This window comes from Phocoena phocoena, chromosome 13 (assembly GCF_963924675.1).
Source record: "Phocoena phocoena chromosome 13, mPhoPho1.1, whole genome shotgun sequence".
Lineage (NCBI taxonomy): Eukaryota > Metazoa > Chordata > Mammalia > Artiodactyla > Phocoenidae > Phocoena > Phocoena phocoena.
The window spans coordinates 15,703,062-15,729,602 of NC_089231.1; the positions used below are offsets into that span (position 1 = coordinate 15,703,062).

The window sequence follows — 26,541 nt, forward strand, 5'->3', positions numbered from 1 at the left end:
TGTCTTCTCTAAGCGCAATTTGGGTTACTAACTTTGCATTTCAGTAGTCTTTCTCCCCTGACTTTATTTCCTTCAGTCATTTTCACTTTTGGGGGTGGGGGTGAAGGTGGGTGGGAGCAGGAACTAGGCTCCTATAACTGAAACCAACAATAATAGCTTAAACAAGATAGAATTTTGTTTCTCTGGCACGAAACTGTTCAGGCGTCCTTAGCTCGTATGGTGGCTGGGCGGCATCGTGCGCTTACCTCCTTGTATGTGATGCACCCATTGCTGACGTGTTGATCTCATTGTCCAAGACGGCACGCCGCCTCCAGTCATGCGTGGACCATTCCCACTCGTGGGGAGGTGAAGGGGGAGGGTCGCACCCCTTCCACTTGAGGGTGACACCTGAAAGCTGCACGCATCAAGGCTACTCACATCCCGCTGGCTAGGCTTATTCACAAGGCCGTACGTGGTGGATGAGAGGCTGGGAAATGGCTCCTTTATTCTGGGTGGTTATGTGCCCAGCTATAATTTGGGGTTTTGTAACAAAAGGAAAAGAAGAGGAAGTAGAGGAGGGGGAACAGCTAGCTATCTCTACCTCAATAATGATTTTCTGAAAATGCAGCTGTTGTGGTTAATTTGAGGCTTTTCCTAGGGAAAAACATAGAAGGCAATATATACTTTTAGGCCAACCCTGCCTGCCCACCACACCCAGGCCCGAGGGAAGGCGCAGGATTCTGTGGGCCCATGTTAGCCTGTGGTGCACCCACCCAGGAGATGAGCCCATGTAAGGGTAGGGGGTGGTCTGTGTGAGCTGCCGGTCCAAGCCTTTGCTTGTGAGTATAAATACACTTGACCCTTAGACAGCGCGGGGATTAGGGGCTCCAACCCTCACACGGTCGAAAAACCCCCTGTAACTTATAGTCGGTTCCTCTGTATCCGAGAATTCAACCAGCAGCAGATCATGGACTACTGTAGTATTATTTACTATTGGAAAACATCCTCGTATCGGTGGACCCACGTTGTTCCAGGGTCAGACGTAGATGTCTGAAAGTCAGTAGAAAATTGAAAACTTTTAAAGAGAAGAGCCCGTGGGCCTGCAGAGTATATTATCCCCAGTGAAACACAGTTAATTGTGGGGTGTTTTTTTGGGTTGTTTTTTTTTGTTGTTTTTTGGCCACGCGCCATGTGGGATCGTAGTTCCCCGACCAGGGATCGAACCCGTGTTCCCTAATGGAAGTGCACAGTCTTAACCACTGGACCACCAGAGAAGTCCCAAAACAGAATTAATTTAGAAACTGGGAAGAATTTTTAAAGAAATTCTCATTAGTGCCCTCGAAGAAATTCTAGAGAAGGATCGCATCTTAAAATAAAACAAGCCCTGTGGACCAAAGAACATTTGGAAAGAGGGAGGCAGTGTTTAGAAACAGGCTTATGGGTTATTTGCCTTTGAGCTCTGGCTCCTTCCAGGATGCTATTCTATCCCACGCTGGCAGTGAGAAGTTAACTTTTTCCTCTGAATTTTAAAATATAACGTCTTCTCTTTACGAAAGTAACACCTGATGATTATACAAAACTTAGAAAATACAGGCAAGCAAAATGAAGGCAGTTTCGCTGCCTGGAAGTTTGCAGTTTAGGTGTCAGAGAGGTGAGAGTTGAGATCCTGAGGCTGGGTCCACCTTTGAAGAAGAGAAAAGAGGGTGTTTCCGTTGTGTTATATTCATCCGGGAATATAACCAATATTTTATAACAACTTTAAATGTAGTATAATCTATAAAAATATTGAATCACTATGTTCTACATCTGAAACTGATATAACATTGTAAATCAACTGTACTGCAATAAATAAAGTTAGTAAATAACCAAAGCGACAGGAGTGAGGAAACGAAACTGCAGAGAAAGTCCAGAGTGGGAAGAGAAGGAAGGAGGAGCAGTCAGGAAACTTCTGGACTGCCTTGGAAACCACCGCAGATGACTTGTATTGCTTCATTTATCATGAATATTTTAGTGCCTGAAGATAGGATTTTCTTGATGAATGCTACCCTAGAATATTACTAATAACATTGAGGTGTTTCTAGAATGCTTAGAGAGTTTAGAATAAAAAGAAATCAACCACTAGGGCTTTGGGTCCTACGGTGTCATTGCATACGATGAACCATGTTGCTGCAAGGAATAATCTCCACTTTCCAGGCTGTGTCCATGGACAGTGACCCACGGAGTAGGACACGATTCACAGCTATCAGCGCCTCGGAAAATTAGCAACCGTGGGAACAAATGTGAGCAGAGCTGCACTGGTTTAAATGTGTCCCCCAAGTGGGGGAAATGGTTCCATTAAAATCCTCCCTAAGGCAAGCCTATTACACCAGTTACTTGAGGTGCAAAAAGAATGAACATCCTATTAAATAGCACACTAAATCCCTAAAGCAATTGCTTAATAAATACTGTATATTGATCCCAGGTGACTTGGTCAAAAGCAGTTGGGTTGAAACCTAGTTGGTCCAGTTTGTCCAAAGTATAACTGCTCAGTTTCTGGGTAAAGCGAGTCATGCTGGCTGCCTATCTGCTCAGACACGTTCCCGAACGTGACTCCTTACCCAACTTTCAAAATCACAAGCTTCTGAAACTGTTGTCAAGCCTGGCGTTAGAAATGTACCAGACCACCCTGAAAATCCCTAAAGACCCCTTTATTATTTTATTTTCTCTTACTACATACAAAATCAGTACCTGGTCGTTACAGAAAAATCCGGAAACACACAAAAACGAATATGAGGAACCCTCTTGTAGCTCACCCGCATGAAAAGAACCACGAATACACAGTGTCTTCATTTTCACTGTAAAAATTTCACCACCTGTGTATATATAAGCATATACATAGATACAAGTTTGTTTTATTTTGTTTTTCACAAAGATAATACCAAACTACCTTTTCCCATTTGTTATAATTTTTTATTATGTTTCAGAAATGATCAACTTATCACCTGATTAGGGAAAAGGCAGTCAGCGAACAAGATGATAACGAAGGTTGATGAGGTAGAAAACTCATTTGGGGAGGCAAGGAAGGAGGAAAAAATGTGTGAGAAGGGAGCTGGGGTGTCTAGTGTTGGCATCGTTGCAAAGAGGAAGTTAATCAATCCCAAGTTCTTATCTCTTTAACGTCAGCCCTTGGCTGAAGTCCTTGACCCTGGGGTCTGAGGAACACTGATGTACCAGGGAGATAGGGAGACGCTGGCAGGCACATCACGTGAAGGTTCCTGCACGTGTTCTCAGCCTGCAGCCGGGGCTTTTGTCCACACGTCCCGCCTCTGCAGGGCTCCAGGGTCCTTGAAGGTGGCCAACACAGTGAGGACACAGCAGGAAAACCACATTTCCTTCTACATTTTCCAGTGGACTTAACGTATGCCAGCACAGTCCTAAGCTGCATCTTAACTCATGAAATCCTCCCACCAAGCCAATGAGGTGAGTGCTATTACTTTCCCATTTTACACAGAAGGAAATCAAGTTAGAGGGATTTTACATCGCTTGTCTAAGGCCCCACAGCTGGAAAGCAGTGGTGCGTGGATTCAGAGCCAGGTGGTACATCCCCAAGGAGCAGGGTCCTAACTACCAGCTCTTCCGCTTTTTGGGTAGGTGCACGCTGAATGTTTGTTGAATGAATAAATTATCACTTGCAGCCTTGGAGGATAAATACCTTTTGGTTATAACTTTAACTCCATCTGAGAATAACCTTTTCACACGCGCTTAAAGAAATTTTTTTTTCTGTAATTCACACAATTAAAACCCACGTGAAACCATGACCAGGGTGTTCATGGTTAGAGGGATCACTTCAACAGTGTTCCTTCCTCACTTGATCATTTTGTGTATATGTGGTAAAATATACATAATATAAAATTTACCATTTTAGCCATTTTTAGGTGTGTAGTTCAGTGGCATTAAGTACATTCACATTGTTATGCAAGCATTACCACCATCCACCTCCAGAACTTTTTCATCTTCCCAAACTGACGTTTTCGACCCATTTGTAGCCTGTGTCGAAATTTCCTTCCTTTTTAAAGATGAATAACATTTTGTTGTGTATATATACCACATCTTGTTTATCCAGTCATCTGTCGATGGACATTTGGATTGTTTATACCTTTGGCTATTGTGAAAGATGCTGCTATGATCAGATATCTACTTGAGTCTGCTTTCAGTCCTTTTGGGTACATACCCAGAAGCGGAATTGCCGGATCATGTGGTAACTCGTTTTTTTGTTTTGTTTTGTTTTGTTTTTTTGCGGAACCACTAACTGTTTTCCTCATTTGATTTTGGCCACCAGTAATTGTGCATAGAAGAGCAGATTATACCTAAAATACTCCTTAGGAGTCTTTTAATATGGTCACTGAGATTTGGCGGTAACAAGCTTATATGTAGATGAATAAAGAGGTTTGTTTGGGTTGGCTTGTTAGTTTGCTGATGCCATAGTAAACATGATATTACTCCATTTGCCTGGGAGGAGCATTTTCTGGTTAAAAGGCTGGAACCAAGCATGTCTAGCTGGGAGGTGAGTCACTTCGTTGGGCTCTGTTCTCAGGTCATCTGGTGTGAAAGGAATTCTAGTAGCTCATACAAAGTCGTGCAAAGCTCGATAAAAGTTTCCACAAAGGAAGGAAGTTCAAAGGAAGAGAGGAAAGCTTCCTCACCCTAAGGAGCTTGAGCAAAAGATCCAGGACCACTATTAGACGCTCAAGCCTTTAATATTAGCCCCAAGGGATCCGTGGTCTGTGTTCTTCCTGGCAGAAGTTTCTCGTGGGCCCCCGGCTCGGGCATACCACAGTGCGGTTGGGCTGGTAAGAATAAACGATGTAACTTGGCTGTACGCTTCCTCTGTCTCATCTGTCTTCATTTAGGACTGACTAGTTGAGGATGTGAGGAACCCACCGTCTGTCTGCCTTTAGAAGCCATCACCAGGAGGGCTTCACTATCTTGGAATGAAATATTAAATTGGAAGCGTTCTTTATTTTTTTAATCTTTATTTTATATGGACTGTAGTTGCTTTACAGTGTTGTGTTAGTTTCAGGTGTACAGCAAAGTGATTCAGTTATACATATACATGTATCTATTCTTTTTCAACTTCTTTTCCCCTTTAGGTTATTACAGAATATTGAGCAGAGTTCCCTGTACTAGATAGTAGGTCCTTGTTGGTTATCTATTTTAAATACAGTAGTGAGTATATGTCAATCCCAAACTCCCAATTTATCCCTCCCTCTACCACCTTCTTTCCCCTTTGGTAACCATAAGTTTGTTCTCTGTGTCTGTGGGTCTGTTTCTGTTTTGTAAATAAGTTCATTTGTATCATTTTTTTAGATTCCACATATAAGCGATATCATATTGATATTTGTCTTTGTCTGACTGACTTCACTCGGTATGATAATCCATGTTGCTGAAAATGGCATTATTTCATTCTTTTTAATGGCTGAGTAACATTCTGTTGTATTTATGTACCACATCTTTATTCATCTGTCAGTGGACACTTAAGTTGCTTCCATGCCTTGGCTATTACAAGTATTGCTGCAGTGAACACTGGGGTGCATGTATCTGAAAGGGTTCTTTAAAAAACATTTGGGAACTCTGTGTGCCTGGGCAGAATTATCTACTCGTGGGTGGGTTAGGTGCTACTTGGTATTCTAGTCTGGAGCCTCTTGGGTACAGTTTTCCAAAAGAATATACCTTCTGCCTCTTGCCCAGTAGGCAAAGGGTATCAGGCTAACTTCTTCGGTTTGAGGTGGGAACAGGATGTCTAATTTCTCATGAGACTTTCAGGTCAGCTTGCTTTCTTCTGGCCTCCACTTTCCTCAATATCTGGCATCTCCAGTTTCGACGGCTTACCGAGGTTCTGCAGGGTAGGTTGGCTGGTCTCTCCATGATCACCTCTTCTAGAAGCACTCAGGTTTGAAGTTATCCCACTTTGCAAAATCACTTCCCATCCTTCTGTCCGCAGGCTATGTTCATATTCAGCTAACCCTTGAACAACATGAGCTTGAAGTGTACAGGTCCACTTAATACACAGATTTTTTTCTTTCTCTTTTTCTTTCTTTCTTTTTTTTTTTTTTTTTTTTTTTGCGGTACGCGGGCCTCCCTCTCCCTGTTGTGGCCTCTCCCGTTGCGGAGCACAGGCTCCGGACGCACAGGCTCAGCGGCCATGGCTCACGGGCGCAGCCGCTCCACGGCACGTGGGATCTTCCCGGACCGGGGCACGAACCCGTGCCCCCTGCGTCGGCAGGCGGACTCTCAACCACTGCGCCATCAGGGAAGCCCACAGATTTTTTTCAATAAATATTCAACGCACAGTCGGCTCTCCACATCTGTGGACAGATACGGAGCACCAACAGTATTTATTGTACTCTGCCATTTTATAGAAGGGGCCGCAGTGTCTGTGGATTTTGGTATATCGGGGCCCCTGAAACCAAGCCCCTGCAGTTACCGAGGGACAACCGTGTTATGGTCCAGAGTTAGAAAGGTCTCCTAAATCCATGGGATATGAGTTTGCATTTTATTTCTTGTTCCCCTTGTTATTTGGAGTTAACTGGTGAAAGACGATGACAAATATGTTACTTTTCTATCATCTTGAAATCAGAAATCAGAAGTTTCTCTCCCTCCCCTCCCTTCCCCTTCTGTTTCGTTTTTGGAAGAAGAGATGGCATCTGCCATTGACTAAGAAATGGAAGAAAGAGATGAGTCATGAGAGGGAAGCATCTGGGAAGAGTTGCTTTTGCTGTTTTCTTGCTGCGTTCATAAAGCTGCGACTCAGAACGCCATTCTGATCCCGAACCAGACCCTGTTCTAGGCACCTTTATTTTATTATCTATAATCCTTGTTAATCCTATAAAGCAAATTTTATTGTTCATGTTTTATCCGTGAAGAATCTGAAGCTCAGCAAGTTTAAGAAATGAGCCCAAGGTCACATCCCGAGCTCTTTTAAAAATTTTTTTAAAAATTTTTATTTTTTGGCTGTGTTGGGTCTTCGTTGCTGCCCGCGGGCTTTCTCTAGTTGCGGTGAGCGGGGACTACTCTTCGTTGCGGTGCGCAGGCTTCTCATTGCGGTGGTTTCTCTTGTTGTGGAGCACAGGCTCTAGGCGCGCAGACTTCAGTAGTTGTGGCCCACAGGCTTAGTTGCTCCGTGGCATGTGGGATCTTCCCGGACCCGTGTCCCCTGCGTTGGCAGGCAGATTCTTGTCCGCTGCGCCACCAGGGAAGCCCACATCCCGAGCTCTTCAGAGGTCAGAGGCAGAATTGTAAGCCAGGTCTGCTTAACTCCAAAGCCTTTGCTCCATCTAGCTTGGCACCAAATTCTCTAAAAAGTGTAGTTCTTTCTCTCATGTTTTAAAAACCCTGGTATATTTGGTGCACGTCTAGGCAGCTGTGCAAAGGAAACCTCAACTAAATCTTACGAAAATTTACTGTTGCCTTGGAGCAAGTGTTGAAATACATCTTGCCTACTAGCTCACTTGACCTTTCGAGGTCCCTTCTTCTGGCCCTCTAATTCTGTAGGCAGTGTTGTTGTTTTTTTAATTCTTTTCGAGAATCTGGTAACTCACAACAGACAGTTGGATGATGAGATCCCTGTTATCTTCATTTTCCCGATTTAGTTTTTCCTTCCAAAAGCTTTCACACACATTTGGCTGGTGAGCTATATTTCTGGCTGCATAGTTTTTATTTATGATTTTTTAATGTGTGTTAATACTCAGGGGCACCCAGGGGAAACATCCACAGACTTTCCTGATTACCAGATGTCACCCTTTCTATGTAACAACCATCTAATCGCCACTTCCCCTTGCCAAGAAATGAGAAAAGCATTTGCATTTGGAAAAACCACGTTGTGACAACGTGAAGCGTATTAAGGACTGCCTCCCCTGATTCCACATGAGCTTTTCCTGTCTTAGTTTGTTTTCTAAAAGATGATAACCGCACAGCCATGCTCGCAGTTAGATCTAAAAAGTGTCTGTGCTTGCATAATGAGATTTCAGTTCGGCTGGCTCAACTTCATTATACGTGAATTATGTTGTAAGTAATCTCTGAAACAGTATAACATGTATGGCCAGTATTTATTTTGTGATGCTTTGGACTCTTTCATTGTTTATGTGGTGATTTATGATTGATGGGTGTTTAATATGCAAAATAATGCCGTGTTCCCGGGAGGGTACAGTGGAGCCTCCGACCTCCTCCTCTAGAGCAGAGAGAGTGTGTTAGTCACGCAGTTAAGAAAAAACAGCCAAGGGAGGGGGGGCACTTCCCTGGTGGCGCAGTGGTTGCGAGTCTGCCTGCCGATGCAGGGGACACGGGTTCGTGCCCCAGTCCGGGAAGATCCCACATGCCGCGGAGCGGCTGCGCCCGTGAGCCATGGCCGCTGAGCCTGCGCGTCCGGAGCCTGTGCTCCGCAACGGGAGAGGCCACAACAGTGAGAGGCCCACGTACTGCAAAAAAAAACAAACAACAACAACAAAAAAAACAGCCAAGGGGAAGTTAGTTCTTCGCTGAGCAGATATTTAAATGAAGCATGTCCATCCTGAAGCTCAGATTTTCTGACAGAGCTCCATAGCCTCTTGAAAGCATATCAAATCACTATGTTATTCAATTCCATAAAAAAGGAAATGACAGGTGACTTTTGGCTCCACTGTGTGCATGGTCCCAAGCCCTTGAAATGCTCAGGACGGTTAGAGTGCCCAAGTTTAATGTCTTCGATGTAGAAAAACAGATTATAAGGATTTCATCCATTTGCATGAACTTTAAAATGCCATAGAACATCTCAGAGGCAATACCCTTAGATGTGCCATTTAGGTAGAAACAAACAAATAGAACCATATGTTTAAACGTGGTGTTATACTTGAGATGTGTCAAAAGCACGTGTTTTGCCCCTCCATCCAACTTTCTCATGAATCACTCGAGTTTCAAATCATCTAGCACACTGCTTCCTCCTATAGTTTTCTGTAGGACAGCCTTAAGTAATACAGTAATATCCGTGAAATTTTAATGAATGCTCTGTTAAGCCAGTTTTCTTTTTGGTTGTTAGGAACTTGGACTTTCTTTTTTTTTAATTAATTAATTTTATTTATTTTATGGCTGTATTAGTTCTTTGTTGCTGCACTCGGGCTTTCTCTAGATGCGGCACATAGGGGCTGCTCTTCATTGCGGTTCGCAGGCTTCTCATTGTGGAGGCTTCTCTAGTTGAGGAGCACGGGCTCTAGGCACCCAGGCTTCAGTAGTTGTGGCACGCAGACTCAGTAGTCGTGGCTTGTGTACTCTAGAGTGCAGGCTCAGTAGTTGTGGACCACGGGCTTAGTTGCTCCGTGGCGTGTGAGATCTTCCCGGACCAGGGCTTGAACCCGTGTCCCCTGCATTGACAGGCAGATTCTTAACCACTGCACCACCAGGGAAGTCTAGAACTTGGACTTTCTTAAACCATGGAAAACTAGGCAGAGTTTATTTCATGGAATGTAATGGTAGGTCTTCTCCCACCGTTACAAATAATCATCATCATAAATTTATACCCCACAGGCTTTTCCTGTCACGTAAAATTACAATGCGGTTGCAGATGCTGGGGAATTAGGTCTAACTGGAAGACTCTGGACGTTGCCCCAGATTGCTCATATCAGTAAATTACATATACATAAGTATTTCCTTTTAACATAAAATATGTCAATGAGAGATTATAAAATAATATATAGTGAGTGGACAAGTACAGGCAGGCAAATGTATCCTTTGCTGAGGGTGGGGTTGAGCTTAGCGATTTCACTCAGGTCTGCTTTGGGAGCATCCCGAATGCCATTGTTTTTATAATGGAAGCCCGCTTATTTTGCTTTGGAAGTAGGATTATCTGCTGCATCTGGGCTGCACGTGAGACGTTACAGGAAGGAATGAGGTAATACTGCTAAGCCCGCTTAGGCATCAGAATGTTCTCGTACTAGATGTGATGTTTATAAATTGTATAAAGTAATAAAAATTTTAAAGCTTGGGGAAGAGATTGCTTAAGTTTCTCCTATGAGTGGTCATTCACTCAGCAGACCAGTTCGCAAAAATTGATTTGACCAGTAAGATTACACTGACTTGCAAAAGTAGAAAATAATGCTGTTATTAGAGACAGAAGGTCTTTTCTAGTCTGGTCGAAGGTTCTAGCCATTTGATGAAAGTGGAAACTTACTTTAAGGCCTAATTTTCCACACCAGTGGTTTGTGCCCCTGATTCGTATATACAGATGACATGTTAACACAGGTGGCATGATAGGTTGCAGGTGATACGCAGTTCCTAGCTGGTAGATCCTATTTAACTTAATCCCTTTCAGTTCCACCTGGAAGGCATATCCAAATGCAGATGAGTCAGAATGACATTGCGATGAGAATAACCTTGAGTCTGATTTCTCTTAGGGTTACAAAGAAGAGTATTTTTAATGGTAGTTTAACCATTATAGTCAACTCAAAATATCTTGGTAAGTTCTTGAGATTTGCAGATTCCCAGGGCCCTGGTTAATTCTTGCTCTCTGATTTAACATACACTGATGTTGGAAGTGGTAAAGGGAAGCTTACTTAGAAACCAGCTGGGAGAGAAGGGAAGGGAAAAGTGACGGAGATTGGAGAGATGGAGAGCTGAGATTTCCTACTTTTTCATTCATTACAAGTATATCTTCCTTTATATCATTGAACATATAGTTATATGTTTGCGTCTGATAATTCCAACCTCTGGGTTATCTTAGAGTTCACACCATTGATTGTCTTTTCCCTTGAGAATAGGTCACATTTATACACGTTGTGTTGTAGAGACCCTGCATCCTGATATATTCATCCAAAGAGTATTGATATTTTCCTTTTAGCAGACAGTTAACTTGATTAGACAAAAAGTGAAAACTGGCCTGTAGAAGTGGCAGCTCAAGTCTTCATTCAGCCCCTTTTGTCTTTAGCTGAGATGTTTTGGATCTGCTTCTCACACACATGGGTTGGGGGTTACCAGAGACTTGGACAGAGTTTATACACAAAATTCAGGGCTCTCCTTCTCTAGCACTATCCTTTCCAGGATTCCTTTTCAGTTTCTCATGACTCTGGATCCCAAGGCTTTGTCCTCTGTTTGACCAGGCCAAAAAAATACTGCAGGTTTTCTCTCAGACCTTTAACTTCCACATGGCAACTGTGATCTGCAGACAGGATAAAGCCCTAAAAAGCAGGAAAATTACCCTCTGTCAGTCCCTTGTTGAAAATCTCAGCTCTCCTCCTAAATCTGTCTGCTTTAACTCTCCAGAATCATCAGGTAGTTGTTTGCTTCTGTTTTGTCCGGAGTTTATTGTTGTTATCCGCAGAGGGGGCAGGTCTCTTAGGAGGTCACAACTCCATACCAGAGATATGATCCCTACAGTGGAGATTTGCATTTTGAACTGATGGCACCATTTCTTGGGCAGAGATGTAAGTCTTGGATGTTTATGTTAAAATTTGCCTGTTAGCCGTTCTTAAAATTCAGATATTTTAGGTATCTTTAGGTACCTTATGTGGTACAGGTGTTTTCAAAAAAAAAAAGAGGGGGGGGAGTCAGAATGCTTGGGTTCCAGTCCCAGGCTTGCTAATAATTAGTTACCTAATTATTATATGGTAATTATCAATCATTATGTTATAATTAGCCTAATGTTACTATAATTAGCTCATATAATTAGCAAGTCAGGTGAATCCTTGACCTGTAGCATGATAAGCCACTAATCATCTAATACAAAAATCTTGAAGTCTCAGGGTTAATTCACTTCATAGGATTCAAAGGATTAATGTCCTGTATTAGGTGGGGAAAAGGTGTGGTCATACGGTGGTGATAATATTTTTTCTTTTTATCTCAGATTCCCTCTACCCTGACTTTACTTTATGCCTCAGTTCTTCCTGGGCACAAGTTATTTCATTCAAAATTGCTAATTGTAAAGAATTTTATTTTTAACATATCACATTTTGTTTGTCTCTTAGGCGGAAGTGCTGCAAAGGGTATAAATTTGTCCTTGGACAATGCATCCCAGAAGGTATGTAATATAATGGATTATATCTTCTCACCTTGTTTACGACTAATAACCAGAGGTCTGTAAAGTTCAGATGTACACGGAACGTATGTATGTTATCGGTGCATGCGTGTGTAATTTCTCTCTCTTTTTGGCTTTAAATTCTTCTAATGCCAATTTGGTTATACATGTCAGGCTCTATCTAAATCATTACATAGCATTTACATGTATATTGAGTAATTCCTGTATCTCTGGTTTTGTGTTGTAGAGGCTATGATTCCCTAGTCAGTATTTCACGCACAGTTAGAACACCGCCATCTTCCCCAGCCTCTCTACCTGCTTTTCATCTGCTAAATGTGGAGCCCCTTGATCATCAGCAAACACTGCTCAGCCCAGCACTGAAGACACAGAGTGTTGTAAGACGTGGGCCCAGCCCTCAAGCTGGGAGACAGCATGTGGATGGCATGGAATCAGAGAGACCTGGATTTTAATCATGCTTCCACATTGCTGTAATCCATTTGCACTGCTGTGACAAAAATACGTTAGACTGTGTGGAGGCTGGGAAGTCCAAGAGCGAAGCACTGGAAAGTCCAATGTCTGGTGAGCACTTCCTGGTTCATAGACAGCCATCTTTTTGCTGTGTCTTCACATGGTGGAAAGGGCAGGGGAGCTCTCTGGAGTCTCTTTTATAAGGGCACTAATTCCATTTATGAGGGCTTCACCCTCGTGATCTAATAATCTCCCAAAGGCCCCCACCTAATACCATCACACTGGGGGTTAGGGTTTCAAAATATGAATTTCAGGAGGACACAAACATTCAGCCCATAACACACATCCTGCTAGCTATGACCTTGGGCACGTGACTTTCTAAACCTTAGTTTTTGCTGAAGGTGTTAGTACTTGACTCATGTGGTGGCTTTAAGAGGATTACCACATGTAAAGTACTTGCAACAGAGGCTGGCTCTTATTAAGTGCTTGATAACTCGTGGTTCCTGTTATTACTAACAACTGCAATATGCATAGTAGAGACACGCGTATAGCAGAAGGGGCGCATAGTCCCAGAGACCAGGGCGGTCAGAGGTGGTCTCGAGGAGGTGAGGAGTTTGGAGCTAGGTTATGAGGAAGGCTGCCCAGGACTTAGACAAGAAGGAGGAGGAGAACTGTAAAAGATTCCAGGCAGAGCACTGATACAGAAAACACTAAGAACTGTTGGAAGAGCATGACATTAGTGTGCCCAGGGCTGGGCTGGGGACAGGTGAGTAGGTAATGTGAAATAGTTTCCTTCACTGTTGGCCAAGAATCCAGGTCTCTCTAATGGACTTGGAGCCCAGCCAAGCTAATAATGTTGCATTATCTCATAGGGAGCAGTTTCTTTATCAGTTAGAGATAAATGAATCCTTCTTATTTATTGCTCTCTTTTGCAGAAGAGATCATTAAACCATAGCTGTCAACTCTGAGAAAGCTGCTTTAGGAAGGCTGGTTAGGAAATCTCTTCACATACGTTGGTTTATATTGGTCTCTCCAAGACGGAATTTCTCACTGCCAGCTAGTTCTGTTAGAGCTCGGTGGGGAAAAAAAACACAGAGGTCAAAATAATTGCATTCTTTTATAAGCCAGCTTTTCTCAGCCACCAGCTGAGTCCTTTATGTTTCAATTTTGCAGATACAGAAAGATAATGAAGTTTAGGCCCATCGATTTAAGATCCCAGTGAAGGACCTTGCCCAACCTGATTAAAAACACATTACATGGATACTACATGCTTAGAGTTTCTTTAAATGATAGGTGTTGTGGTTTCAAACATCTAAGCCTAAAACCAGTCTCCCTCACACTGCAGTAAGACGTTATCAGCACCTAAGATTAATGGAACTTAAAACTGAATATTTCCAGGAAAAGTGGTCCCAAATGCTGAAAGTTGCTTTGCCGTAATTAACTCTGTTCTATTGCTTTTCACTAGAACACTTTTTAAAGTTGATTTGTTTTCCTCTGTGGGAGTAAGTCAGTGTGTGTGTGTGTGTGTGTGTGTGTGTGTGTGTGTGTGTGTATGTTTATGACTAAAGGTATCTTTCATCATAAAGGTTTCTGTTAACCAAGGACGCAAAGTGTAGGATTTCAGAAAAGATGGTGTATTGGTCACAATTCTCCAGAGAAACAGAGATTTATTTTAAGGAACTAGCTCCCGAGATTGTAGAGGCGGGCACGTCCAAAATCTGCAGCGTAGGCCAGCAGGCTGCAGACCTCAGGAAGAGTTACAGTTTGAGTCTGAAGGGCCATCTGCTGGCAGAATTCCCTCTTTATCAATGGAGGGCCATCGTTTTTCTATTTAGACCTTCAACTGATTGGAGGAGACCAGCCCACAGTGTGGAGGGCAATCTGCTTTACTCAACATCTACTGATTTAAATGTTAATCTCATTAAAAAAAAAAAAAATCTCTGCAGAGAATTCTAGAAAAATGGCCAGATATTTGGGTACTGTGGCCCAGCCAAGTTAACCCTTAAAATTAGCCATTACAGATAATAGGAAGAGACTAGAATTTCTAAGCAAATATGCTAGTGAGTAGAAGCTGCAATTTAAAAGTGTTGTTGCCTCATTCGTTTAAGTGTCGCAACTTGTGGCCTGTGAGCCAAATCTGGCCCACCACCTGGTTTGTAAATAAAGCTTTATTGAAGCACAGACATACCCATTCACTTCAATATTGCCTATGGCGACTTTTGCCCTGCAACAGCAGAGTTGAGTAGCTTCAACAAAGCCCTGCAAAGCCAAAAAGTATTATCTAGCCCCCTTTACAGAAAAAGTTTGCCAACCCCTGCCATAAGTGTTATCTACATTGCCCAGGGGGTAGGGTAATCAGATTTGTCCTAGTTCAGCAACTACTAATTGTACTTAAACTGTAGGAAGAAAATAGTGCTGGTTGCTCCAGGGGACACAGTTCCTTTCAGATATCCAAACAATCATTAGAATTAATAGTAAAAGAAGCTAAAATGCAGGTCAGGCTTTGACTAGGTGTCAGGCACTGTGCTTAATGCATCATCCAATTTAATCTTCCTAAAAGCACCATGAAGCTGGTCTTATTGTTCTCCCTATTTTACAGGTAAGGAGGTTGAGTCTTAAAGACCTCGGCATCACAGAGAGTGGCAGAGTGGGGACGGTTGGCTCCAGACCCTGGGCTCTTCATCACACCACTTCATGCCTCCTAGAATAGAGCCTGGCACGGAGTAGGCATGCAGCAAATATGGGAGAGCAGGATCCGGTCCTGTGGGGGTTGGTGGGATGCAGAAACTAAACTCTGTTGAGGACTTCAAGGAAGTCTTCTTAAAACAGTGACGTTTGCATTGAGATTTGAGAAACCAGATAGGGTATCAACGGTAATAAAATGCTGAGAGTAAGAGTGGAGGGGTTGATTGGACATTATAAAGGGTGAAAACAGAATAAACAAAAATGTGACAATAAGCCATGGATGTGATAAGGGATGATGGGGAAGAGAGTGTATTCCTTACCAAAGTGTAAGGAATTCATAAATGAGTCTTAAGGTTGGAAGCGTAGTCTCAGGGATAGAACACCAGACCTCAAATGCAAGAGTGAGCCATTTATATTTAATGTTGATGAGCATAGAATCTACAGGCTTTTTGAGCAAGGTGGTGACACTCACAGAGCTATACTTTCAGAATATTACTGGCCTGACGGTGTTACATAGAGTGGACTTAAGAGGGAAGAATCTTGAGATGAGGATTTACAAGGGAGGTTCTGAAGATCTGAGTTAGAATGGTACCAAGAGAAATAGGACAGGTGAAAACAGAGAAACTGTAGAGGGAAAAGCTACAGAGCAGGAACCTGGTAGTCTCTGGAAAACCATCAAAAATGGAAAGTTGGGGCTTCCCTGGTGGCGCAGTGGTTGAGAGTCCACCTGCCGATGCAGGGGACACGGGTTTGTGCCCCGGTCCGGGAAGATCCCACATGCCGTGGAGCGGCTAGGCCTGTGAGCCGTGGCCGCTGAGCCTGCGCATCCGGAGCCTGTGCTCCGCAACGGGAGAGGCCACAACAGTGAGAGGCCCGCGTACCGCAAAAAAAAAAAAAAGGAAAGTTGAATAAGTTCACTAACCTTGCTACCTCCAGAAACCCCACAAAGTAGGGCAGGGGGAAGGTGTATTGTGGATGCGGGGGTTTCACAAAAGACATATAAGCCCACAAAAACAAAGAAAAAGGAAGAGGAGATAACAGCAACAAAAATTTGGAATCTGGAGAACAGAGAGGTTGTAAATAACTTAGCAAAATGGGAAAGATGAATCCTTAACCAGCATCAGGGGAAACTAAGGAGCAATCAATTTACACCAAAACAAATACCAGAAAAACTAGAAGTTTCCAGAAACAGAGGTACGAGGAAGTGAAAAGCAATGTCAACACAGAAGGATTGACTGAAAACCTGTTTAAGAGGAAGTCAGACTCCCAGAACTTGTCCTTCATTCCACAGAGACAGAATATTGCACCTTCCAAGACCAAGCACAAGACCAGAGATGTATTCTTTTGAGAGGGTACTTGGAGGCTGTTGGGACTGAGGGTGCCAGTCAGAGATGAGGGTAGGGTTCTGATAATGAAAATGGAAGGATTTAGTAAAGGATCGATCATGCATTAAATGTTGAAAAACTCAACCTTCTTCTCCACTTGAGTTCTAAAAGTTCCTGGCTTTACTGTCCGGCAAGGATTTGGAAATGTCTTCTGTGTATGTTCTGGATGACTCAAGAAAGAAGTCCTAAAGAGGGCTTCCCTGGTGACGCAGTGGTTGAGAGTCCGCCTGCCGATGCAGGGGACACGGGTTCGTGCCCCGGTCCGGGAAGATCCCACATGCCTCAGAGCGGCTGGGCCCGTGAGCCACGGCCGCTGAGCCTGCACGTCTGGAGCCTGTGCTCTGCAACGGGAGAGGCCACAACAGTGAGAGGCCTGTGAACCGCAAAAAAAAAAAAAAAAAAAGTCCTAAAGAAACTGACATTGAAATGCACCAGGCAAATCACTTAAATGAAGCCCAGGCTATTTACGATAGCCAGGACAGGGAAGCAACCTAAGTGTCCATGGACAGATGAATGGATAAAGAAGATGTGGCACATATACAATGGAATATTACTCAGCCATGAAAAGAAATGAAATTGAGTTATTTGTAGTAAGGTTGATGGACCTAGAGTCTGTCATACAGAGTGAAGTAAGTCAGAAAGAGAAAAACAAATACCGTGTGGTAACACATATATATGGAATCTAAAAAAAATGGGTTCTGATGAACCTAGGGGCAGGACAGGAATAAAGACTCAGACGTAGAGAATGGACTTGAGGACACGGGGAGGGGGAAGGGGAGGCTGGGATGAAGTGAGAGAGTGGCATGGACATATATACACTACTGGATGTAAAATAGATAGCTAGTGGGAAGCAGCCACATAGCACAGGGAGATCAGCTCCGTGCTTTGTGACCACCTAGAGGGGTGGGATAGGGAGGGTGGGAGGGAGACACGAGAGAGGGGATATGGGGATATATGTATATGTATAGCTGATTCACTTTGTTATACAGCAACAACTAACACAGCAATGTAAAGCAATTATACTCCAGTAAAGATGCTAAAAAAAAAAATTAAGCCCAGTGTTTATAAAGTCTACCACATGCAAAGAGCTTCTATTTAGCTGATTTTATAGCCTTCTCTTCAATATTTAGCTAATTTTATAGCTTTGCTTCTACGTAGCTATAATTTTTTTATATTTTAGCTATTGTATTTAACCATGAATCAGTTACAGCAGACGTCCAAACAGGAAAAGGATCACCAGTCATTAGAGGAAAACCTACAAAAGAAACATACAGGAAAAAAAGAAAAAGAGTCTTAGAGAAAACACCACACGGAAAGAAGAAAATTTCAAAGTAACTACCATTTATATGTCAGTGAGTTACAAAAATGATATAGCATCCATGGGGCCAGAACATGGTGTTATTAAAAAAAGATCATTCAAAGAAGAAATAAAGAATGCTTGGAAATTAAAAGCATGATAAAATGAGAACAGGAAAATGGTTGGGAGATGAGATTGTGAAAATCTCTCAGGACCTGGAGCAAAAGATCAAAGAAATAAAAAATAGTAAAAGAAAAGTATGAGACTATTATTAGAGGACCAGTCCAAGGGATGCAACATCCAAATAAGAGTTCCACACAGAACAGAGGAAGAAGAAGAGGGTAAATCATTAAAGATATAATTCAAGAAAATTCTCTAGAATTGAAGGATATGAACTTCTAGGTTAAAAGAGCCTACCAAAAATTGAAGGGGTCCCACATAAAGACATCATTGTGAAATGTTAGTACCTTGGGGCAAAAAGAAAATACTAACATTTTTCAAAGAGGGAAAAATGAGATTTGAAAGATCAAGAATTAGAATCTTATAGAACTTATCCATAGCAGGACTGAAAGCTACAAGACAGGGGAGCAGTTCCTTCAAAATTCTGAGGTAGCTCAGAATATAAACCTAGAATATACACCTAGCATTATATACCCTAACTAGCCATAAGTGTTGAAAAAAGACATTTTCAGGCACACATGACTTCAAAACTTTAAATCCTGTAAGACCTTTCTCAGTCTCTCTCCTCTTCCACCTTGCTCACTCTCCCAGCCCTGTTCTCAGTACTTAATAAGCCAGCAGCCAACAAGGCAGAAATGTGGTTTCCAGAGTACCAGTCACAAAGTAGCTCATGGAAATGGAAGTCTGAAGCTAAGAGAGAAAGTTCACTACTACCCCCCAAAACATACAAAACAATTATTATTTTTTATTGAAGTATAGTTGAAGTATTGTTAGCTTCAGCTATACAGCAAAGTGATTCAGTTGTATATATATCTTTTTCAGATTCTTTTACATTATAGGTTATTACAAGATATTGAATATAGTTCCCTCTGCTATACAGTAAATCCTTGTTGTTTATCTATTTTATATGTAGTGGTGTGTATCTGTTGATCCCAAACTACTAATTTATCCCTCCCCCACTCTTTCCCCTTTGGTAACCATAAGTTTCCTATGTCTGTGAGTCTGTTTCTGTTTTGTAAATAAACTGATTTGTATTATATTTTAGATTCCAGTTGTAAGTGATTATATTTGTCTTTCTCTGTCTGACTTATTTCACTTAGTGTTATATGCTCTAGGTCCATCCATGTTGCTGGAAATGGCATTATTTCATTCCTTTTTGGGGCTGAGTAATATTCCGTTGTATATATGTACCGCATCTTCTTTATCCATTCATCTGTCGGTCGACACTTAGGCTGCTTTGCATGTCTTGGGTATTGTAAATAGTGTTGCAATGAACATTGGGTGCATGTGGTACTAGATAATTACTTTAATTCCAGGGAAAACAAAAGGGTCTTCAAGAAAGGATAGGGAATTAGAGTATACTTCCAGGCTTAGCAAAAAATAGCTTTTATATTGTCATTATACTGCCAACACTGAAGACTTATAAAACCAAAATTTCAGTGTAACGACAGGGGCAAAATGCAGGAGTAGGAAGCATGGACGTGGTTGAAGAAACCGTGATAAAGCTGAACGTGTCTCGTCCATGACTGGAAATCCATAGAGAGTATTCAGCACACAAATGAGGAGGAAGCAATGCAAGCTGGCCGTTTAGAGATGCAGAGGGAAATCATAAAAGACTCAGCCGCAGGAGCTGGAAGTGGTACCTCAAGGCAGCTGGAATGAGGAGGAAATCAGGGCTGCCGTTTCTCAAAACAGGTCTTTTTCTTTCTCTTTCTTTTTTTTTTTTTTAGCATTTTGTTATCTCTTTTTAAGATTAATTTTTATTAGAGTATAGTTGCTCTACAATGTTGTGTTAGTTTCTACTGTACAGCAAAATGAATCAGCTATACATACACACATATCCCCTCTTATTTGGATTTCCTTCCCATTTAGGTCACCACAGTGCATTACGTAGAGTTCCCTGTGCTCTACAGTATGTTCTTATTAGTTATCTATTTTATACATAGTATCAATAGTGTATATACGGTCAATCCCAATTTCCCAATTCATCCCACCACCCCCCACCCCTGCTTTCCCCACCTTGGTGTCCCTACATTTGTTTGTTCTCTACATCTGTGTCTCTATTTCTGCTTTGCAATTAAGATCATGTATACCATTTTTCTAGATTCCACATGTATGTCAGAAAGAGAAAAACAAATATCGTATATTAACACATATATGTCAAAACAGGTCTTAGTGAGCCTAACAGTCAACACGGGACTCCTGACTCTGCCCCTTTCTTCCCCTCCCTCCCTGGCAGCTGCTGGATGACGGGTACAGCTGGCCAAGCAGGGCAGCCCACAGCCAATCACGGCTGAGACCTTGCTCTTGAGCAAAAAGAGCACAGAACATGAGCTGCCTAGAGGTGATGCTTCAGTGAAGAAAACGCATTTGACCAGGGACACATGCAGGAAGCGCAGCCCTGGAATCACATCTGTGGGAAGGAGTATTTAGCAAGGGCCGCCCTCCAGGTCGTTCCTTGTCTCGCTGACCCCACCCACATCAGGGGCTGACAGCCCACCCATTCCACTTTCACATGTGGCAGAGCAAAGCCAGGCTCACTCTGTTTTCAGCGATAGTTTATCTGTCAGCACCTGAGGGAGACAGTGCAGTGATGAATGAGATGCTGGGTCTAGTCTGGAAGTAAATGTTCAGTCCGAGCCTCCTGACTTAGAGCCAGAGTCCCTTCAGAGGCTCGTTAAATATTAGTTTGTTTGTAAGGACTGAGAAAAGAGGAGATGCCCTGGTTCTCGACGAATAGAGCGTCCACCCCAATTTGCACAGACTTAGAGCTGGAACGAGATCTCTGGCCATTCTGCCTCACCCAGACGCTGCTCACCATGCAGAACCGACCCTCCCCCACCCCATCTGCATGCCTACAGCACAGAGACATCAGTCAGCCTCCCTCAGGCTCCTCCCAGCCTGCCTGACTTCCAGCACCGCCCCACCCCTCACGTTAGGACGCCAGTGCCCATCGCCAGGGCTGGCTGTTCTTCAGTATTCAGCTGGAAGGAATTCCTCGTCTCTCCAGCAGTTGGGAAAAAGAGGAAACAGGCCCCCAGGTAATTCAGCAGAGCCTGGCCACCTAAAGCTTCTTTGCTCTCTGGATGAATGACAAAAATCAACTACTGAATGCACACTATAAAAGGGTAAATTTTGTGCTATGTGGATTATATTTTAATAAAGGTGTTCTATTTAAAATGAAAAAAGGAAAGGCAGCAAAAGAGAAATACAGCGACTCTTGATCATGGTGGAAATCCTCAAGTAGATCAATTTTTAGAAAGAATAAACATGAAAGTTAATACCTGTAAATTGACCCTCCTGAATTTATATGTGTCCAAGTAGCAAAATCTCCTTTTACCGCGGGGATTGCATACTTCGGTTTGAAGATCTTTGCGCTAGATGAATTTATTTGAGGTTACTTTTACATGGTAAGCACATTCTTCTTGCATAGATTGTGCCAATCAATACACCATTAAAGTTTGCAGTGATGCTCTTATAGAAAGAAAAAAATAAGGATGGTGAGGTGACCCAGGGAGTATCACAAGTGATATTTCCATTTAACATTGAGATTCTGAGCACTCAGTTACCCATTGCAGCCCTCCTGCAAGATGCCCCGTGGCCTGAAGAGTTAATTCCCTCTACACATAGCGGGTCACACCACCGTTCCCCTTGAGCGGAGTGCAGCCTGGACAGTCTGTTCCCGACCAGGGCTGGGTGGGCCCCGCCTCCGTCTAGTGAATGACTGTGGTGGTTTTGAGTTCACACTTTTCTTTTTCAGATTATGATGTATGTGCTGAGGCTCCCTGTGAACAGCAGTGCACAGATAACTTCGGCCGAGTGCTGTGTACTTGTTACCCAGGATACCGATATGACCGGGAGAGGCATCGGAGGCGGGAGAAGCCGTACTGTCTGGGTGCGTTGGTGATGCGTGTTATTTCTTGGGTCCTGAGGATGTGCTAGATTCTGATGATTCTTTTGAACATTCTTCATCGGTGGGGACCAGCTCTCAGGGGCCACTTGGATGCCTCCCCTTACATCCTGATACTTGTTGGATGGAGTTGGGTTGGTACTATTCTAGGGGTCACAAACGCTGACCAAGGGATTCTTCAGGGAATGGGTACCAGTCAGATCCTAACTGGCAGTGAGATATAAGAGCAGGAGAAGGGGAATATTACCAAGTGAAAACTAGGATAAGGTGAAACAGAATGTAAGTGGGCAGAAATGTGAAAATGCAGGAAGAACGAAAGAAGAATAAGCCTCCTCTCAGAAGATGACCTGGAAGAGAGACTGGGAAAGAGGAGGTGTCTGTATGGCAGACAGGCTGGAAATGACTCAGAGGGAGCTGAGGCCAGCCCCCGGGGCACAGCTGAGCAAAGCCAGCATCATCCATCGCCACCAGCTTGCTCCCTCCCCCCTCACTCACTAGGCTTCCCAGCCCTGCACTCCTTGGGTGTCTGAGGCAGGTTTATGGTCGTTGGACCCTGGAACTGCTTGTATCAAAGTGTGGTCAGTGCATGTCTAAACTGTCTCAGAAACATCTGGGCTTATGGCTTAAAAAAAAAAAAAAGGTTCCTGGCCTCCCCTCGAGACTCTGAGGGTGGATGCAGAAATCTACAGATGCATAGATGCACAGTGAAGTTTGAGGATGAGCTCAAAGGTGAACTTAGGAGACTGCAGAGGCATCTGGATAGAAAATAAACCAGCTGTGACGAGCAGCCCCCTTCTCCGCCCCAGGGGGGCTCTGGAGAGCACCATTTAAGAGAAGTTCTAGGTGTTAGCTCTCCTGGTTTCTCCCCAGTGGCCCCTGGCATGGCGCCCCCCACTGAACAGGAATGGAATTGAGACCACCAAGCAAACGGAGGGGGACCCATGGACTCTCCTGCAGAGAGCACCGTAAACCCGTGTGTACCACGATCCGAGGTCCCAGGTGCCAGGGCTCTGATTTCAGTTGCGGTAGCTCTGGTACCCATTTCTTTTCTTTGGGGGGGCTCGGGGACCAGCAACACTAGCAGTCTGTTAAGAGTCCCACCTGTTTCTCTCTCCTTTCAACCTTGTCCTTCCCCCTGTGGACAGTAGAGGCAGCCTTGCCCTTAGGTTGAAGGCAGGGGCACGTGGACAGACGTGGTCAGCCTGAGGAATTGCAGAGGAGGCGCCAGCTGTGACATCTTAGCTTACGGGTGACATAGTGTGAACTGCCAGGGGAACATCCAGATGACCACATGCCCCTGGTGGGCACACAGGCCTGCCAGGGGTGGGTCCCAGGCAGCTTGTCCAGGGAGTGGCTGGGATGTTGTCGGCACCCTGGAGCGCAAGGTTGGGCTCCGTCCGCTGGCCACATGTGCACAGTCTGGGGCTGTGTGTCCTGGCCGCCACCCGGTATCTTCAGCCAGTGAGTGGGAAATGGGTTTGGGCCTCCTTCTCTTCCCCTGCTGGGAAATGGCTTTGTTTCCACCCGTTCAGTAGGGGGGCAAGTCTGTGATGTGCACAGTTCACGTGGACTTTCTCTGGTTACTTGTTTGATGATGTCGTGGCTCATTTCCACCACTCAGGAGGGGTCTGTTTGGGTCTTGGATGGGGCTGAAATTTCCTGGGGAAAATGCTCTCCGTTAGACCCATTATGACTATTTTCTTTTATCAGAAGTGCCTTTTCCCAGGTATCATCATGTCTTCTAACTGGGAAGGAGCCATTCCTAGTGGCCTTAGGTCACCACCATGCTGTTAGGAACCTCTGGTCGTAAAGGGAACATAAAAACCCTCGGCATACTAGGGTCTTTGTAGGAAATCATTTCTACAATAGTCGTTTTCCAAAATGTGTTGCCATCTGTTACCTCATTTCGTCTTCCAGGGAGCCCTGCAGAAGTATTTAGGGCAGGCTTCACTGCCATGTTCTATAGTGAGAACTTTGGAGGCTAGCAGCGCCTGCACCAAGCCACAAGAATTGGTGGTGGCAAAGCCACAACCAGGAACCCCATCACTGATCAGTTTGTAACCATGGTGACACTGCCTGAAGTGCTCTTGTCACGAATGGCCCACATCTCTAGCTTCCTGCTTTGTTCCAGGCTTCGGTGACGGAGGTCTGGCAGAGTGTCCTTTGCAGACATTAACAGAAGGGCCAAGCCTAAGGTCGCCTGTTGTGTTGGAAGTGATCTCTCTGAAACTGTCTTAGTGTTCTCTGCGTTTGGTTCAAACCCAGATATCGACGAGTGTGCCACCAGCAACGAGACGCTGTGTGCGCACATCTGCATCAACACCTTGGGCAGCTACCGCTGTGAGTGCCGGGAGGGCTACATCCAGGAGGATGATGGGAGGACGTGCACCAAGGGAGACAAATACCCCAACGATACTGGTGAGTAGGGCAAGTAAAATTATCCCCCTAATTGGAGGGAGGGAGGGGAGGGATGGGCAGGCAGGCACTTGGAAACCCAATAGGCTTCCTCAGGAAGCAATGGGCAGGAAGGGGCATTTGTATGAATGGTAGGTGGGATCTGGGTAAGAGAAAAGTAGAAGGTCAAACCCCTAGAGAACTAGTGAAAGAGCTGCCTGCTAGCAGCAAGGCGTGCGGCTGGTTTTGTGCTGGGAGAAGCTCTGCACCAAGTGCGGAGGTGTGGTGTGCTCATGGACAGATCGGTGGAACTTAGTTACGAGCTGAGATCAAACGAGGAGCAGAGATGAGGCCAGAAACACTGGGTTCTCTCAAGGAAAAAAAAGGGGGGGGGGGCTGAATAGAAACATGAAACACTTCTGTGTAACGCAGCAGTCCATTTCAGCGCTACTGAAAGTATAGTCTGTGGCCCCGTGCCTACCTATGAGCTGTTATTTGGTTCATGTTCAGGTTAAAAAAAAAACAGAAGCTGGGAGTGTTGAGAAGCACTTTGCAGTCGTTCATTTTTATCGTATTTAGCAAGCCCAGTCCACCCTGACGTGGAGAGCTTTTAGAAGCTGGCCTTTCTTCGCAGAGTTTGAGAAGCTGCTTTATATTATTTTGACCAGATTCCACCAAGATGTCTGATCACTTAGGGATGTGATCAGCTTGAATGTTGGGTCATTGCCTTATTTAAGTGTGGAGGGGAGGGAGGGAGGAAGGAAAGGGCATTCCTGTATCTCCAACCCTTGTAGGCCAGAGTTCAGCTCTGACTCCTCGGGAGGGGAAAGTGGCAGGAACGCTGTCGTCTGCTGGGAGAGGTTAGCTGGGCCTGGGCCATCTCTGGGTGGCGAGGGACTCCCAGGGCAAATCATCTCTACCAAGAAATGCAGGGGAATGGAAGGACCAGAAGTGCTGGGCGCTCAAGAGGTCGCGGTTCTTCCGTGTAACCTGAGATTCACAAAAGGGTGGAAGGCCGTTGCCATCAGCTGAGGACAGCAAACAGCTGGGGACCAGCTGTCTCACATGGAAAAACTACAAAGCAAATCCTGAAGAGCAAGCGGGTTGAGTCATGAGGAAGCCACCATGCATTAGAAGTAACGCAAAAGGTCTGCTTGCAGTCACCTCAGGCTTGGGCAGCTTGGGGGTCGTTGGAATGACTCAGAGAGCTTAGTGTGACACTCTTTAAAGTCTGAAGCATGTGGGACCTGGGCGCCCAGAGGTGCTTAAAAGCAGGGGTAATCAGTCTTTTGGGCATTTTTCAGACATTTTCAAAACATTTTTTCAGACCACTTTTTAATTATTACTCAGAATTAAAATCACTTCACTTTTGTCCCATGGTGGAGAAGGTTTGGGGGAGGGGGGTGTAACTTACCTCTTAGATTATGTCCTTCGTTGAAAGGAAGAATCTCACTGAAAAATGAGGTGCAGATTTTTAGCCGCCGATAATTAGTGATGGGCTGACTTGAGAGTTAGCAAGAAGAAAGCAGCTTTCTAATTTTTCATTTTGGAATTGGATTTCCAGCTGTGCTCCAAGCCAGGGAGCCCGTGGGCTTGGGCCGAGGGGTCCCCAACCACGTAACCCTGTTGTGTCTTTGCCTTATATTTCTGTTCAGGTGAAATCCCATTTACCTGGGCATGAAGGGCAGCCTTGAGCAACCCAATCTAGAGGAAACCGCAGAGGTGGCAGCAACAACTGCTCAGTATCAGGGTGGGGTTAGACGGTAGGGATCTCTAAATTGTAGGAAGCGGGCCACCTGTGAGCACTTCCCACCTGGTGGGGTAGACTGGTCTGCTCAGAGACCCAACCTTAATCAGCAGAGATCATAGGAGTCGGATGGAATTTCCAGAGCCTAGGGGAAGATTTTATACACTGAATCTACTTGTTCTTTGGTCTCAGGTGGCCTCTACCTCTTGCACTAATTCCTAGTTTTCCCAGCCTCATCCCTCTGAAGTCACCCTGCTTACTGTGTGGTACGCCAGGAATGGGTCTGAGCCAGAGGCAGTGACAAGGTAGGGCCTTGGTGGGACATGCTCACCCCCTGCCTCGCTCTTGGGCAGCGTGGACCCAGAAAGGAGCCCAGCCCAAGGGCCAGGGCATGGGAAGGTCCCACTGCAGCTTTGATGTTAGCAGTCTCTTGTGCTCAGTCGGTCCTGGGACCACAGTCCTCTGTTTCCTTTCCTGAGG

General features: G+C 44.3%; 1 protein-coding gene across 1 annotated transcript in view; it reads left to right on the plus strand.

Moving 5' to 3' along the window:
- CCBE1 (collagen and calcium binding EGF domains 1) overlaps positions 1 to 26,541 on the plus strand; it is a 230,512-nt gene that overhangs the window by 178,360 nt on the left and 25,611 nt on the right. Inside the window, exons 3-5 of the mRNA XM_065890429.1 lie at positions 11,946 to 11,998; positions 21,771 to 21,905; positions 24,186 to 24,338. Of these exons, the coding sequence (XP_065746501.1) occupies positions 11,946 to 11,998; positions 21,771 to 21,905; positions 24,186 to 24,338 (341 nt within the window). The remainder of the gene's footprint in view (positions 1 to 11,945; positions 11,999 to 21,770; positions 21,906 to 24,185; positions 24,339 to 26,541) is intronic.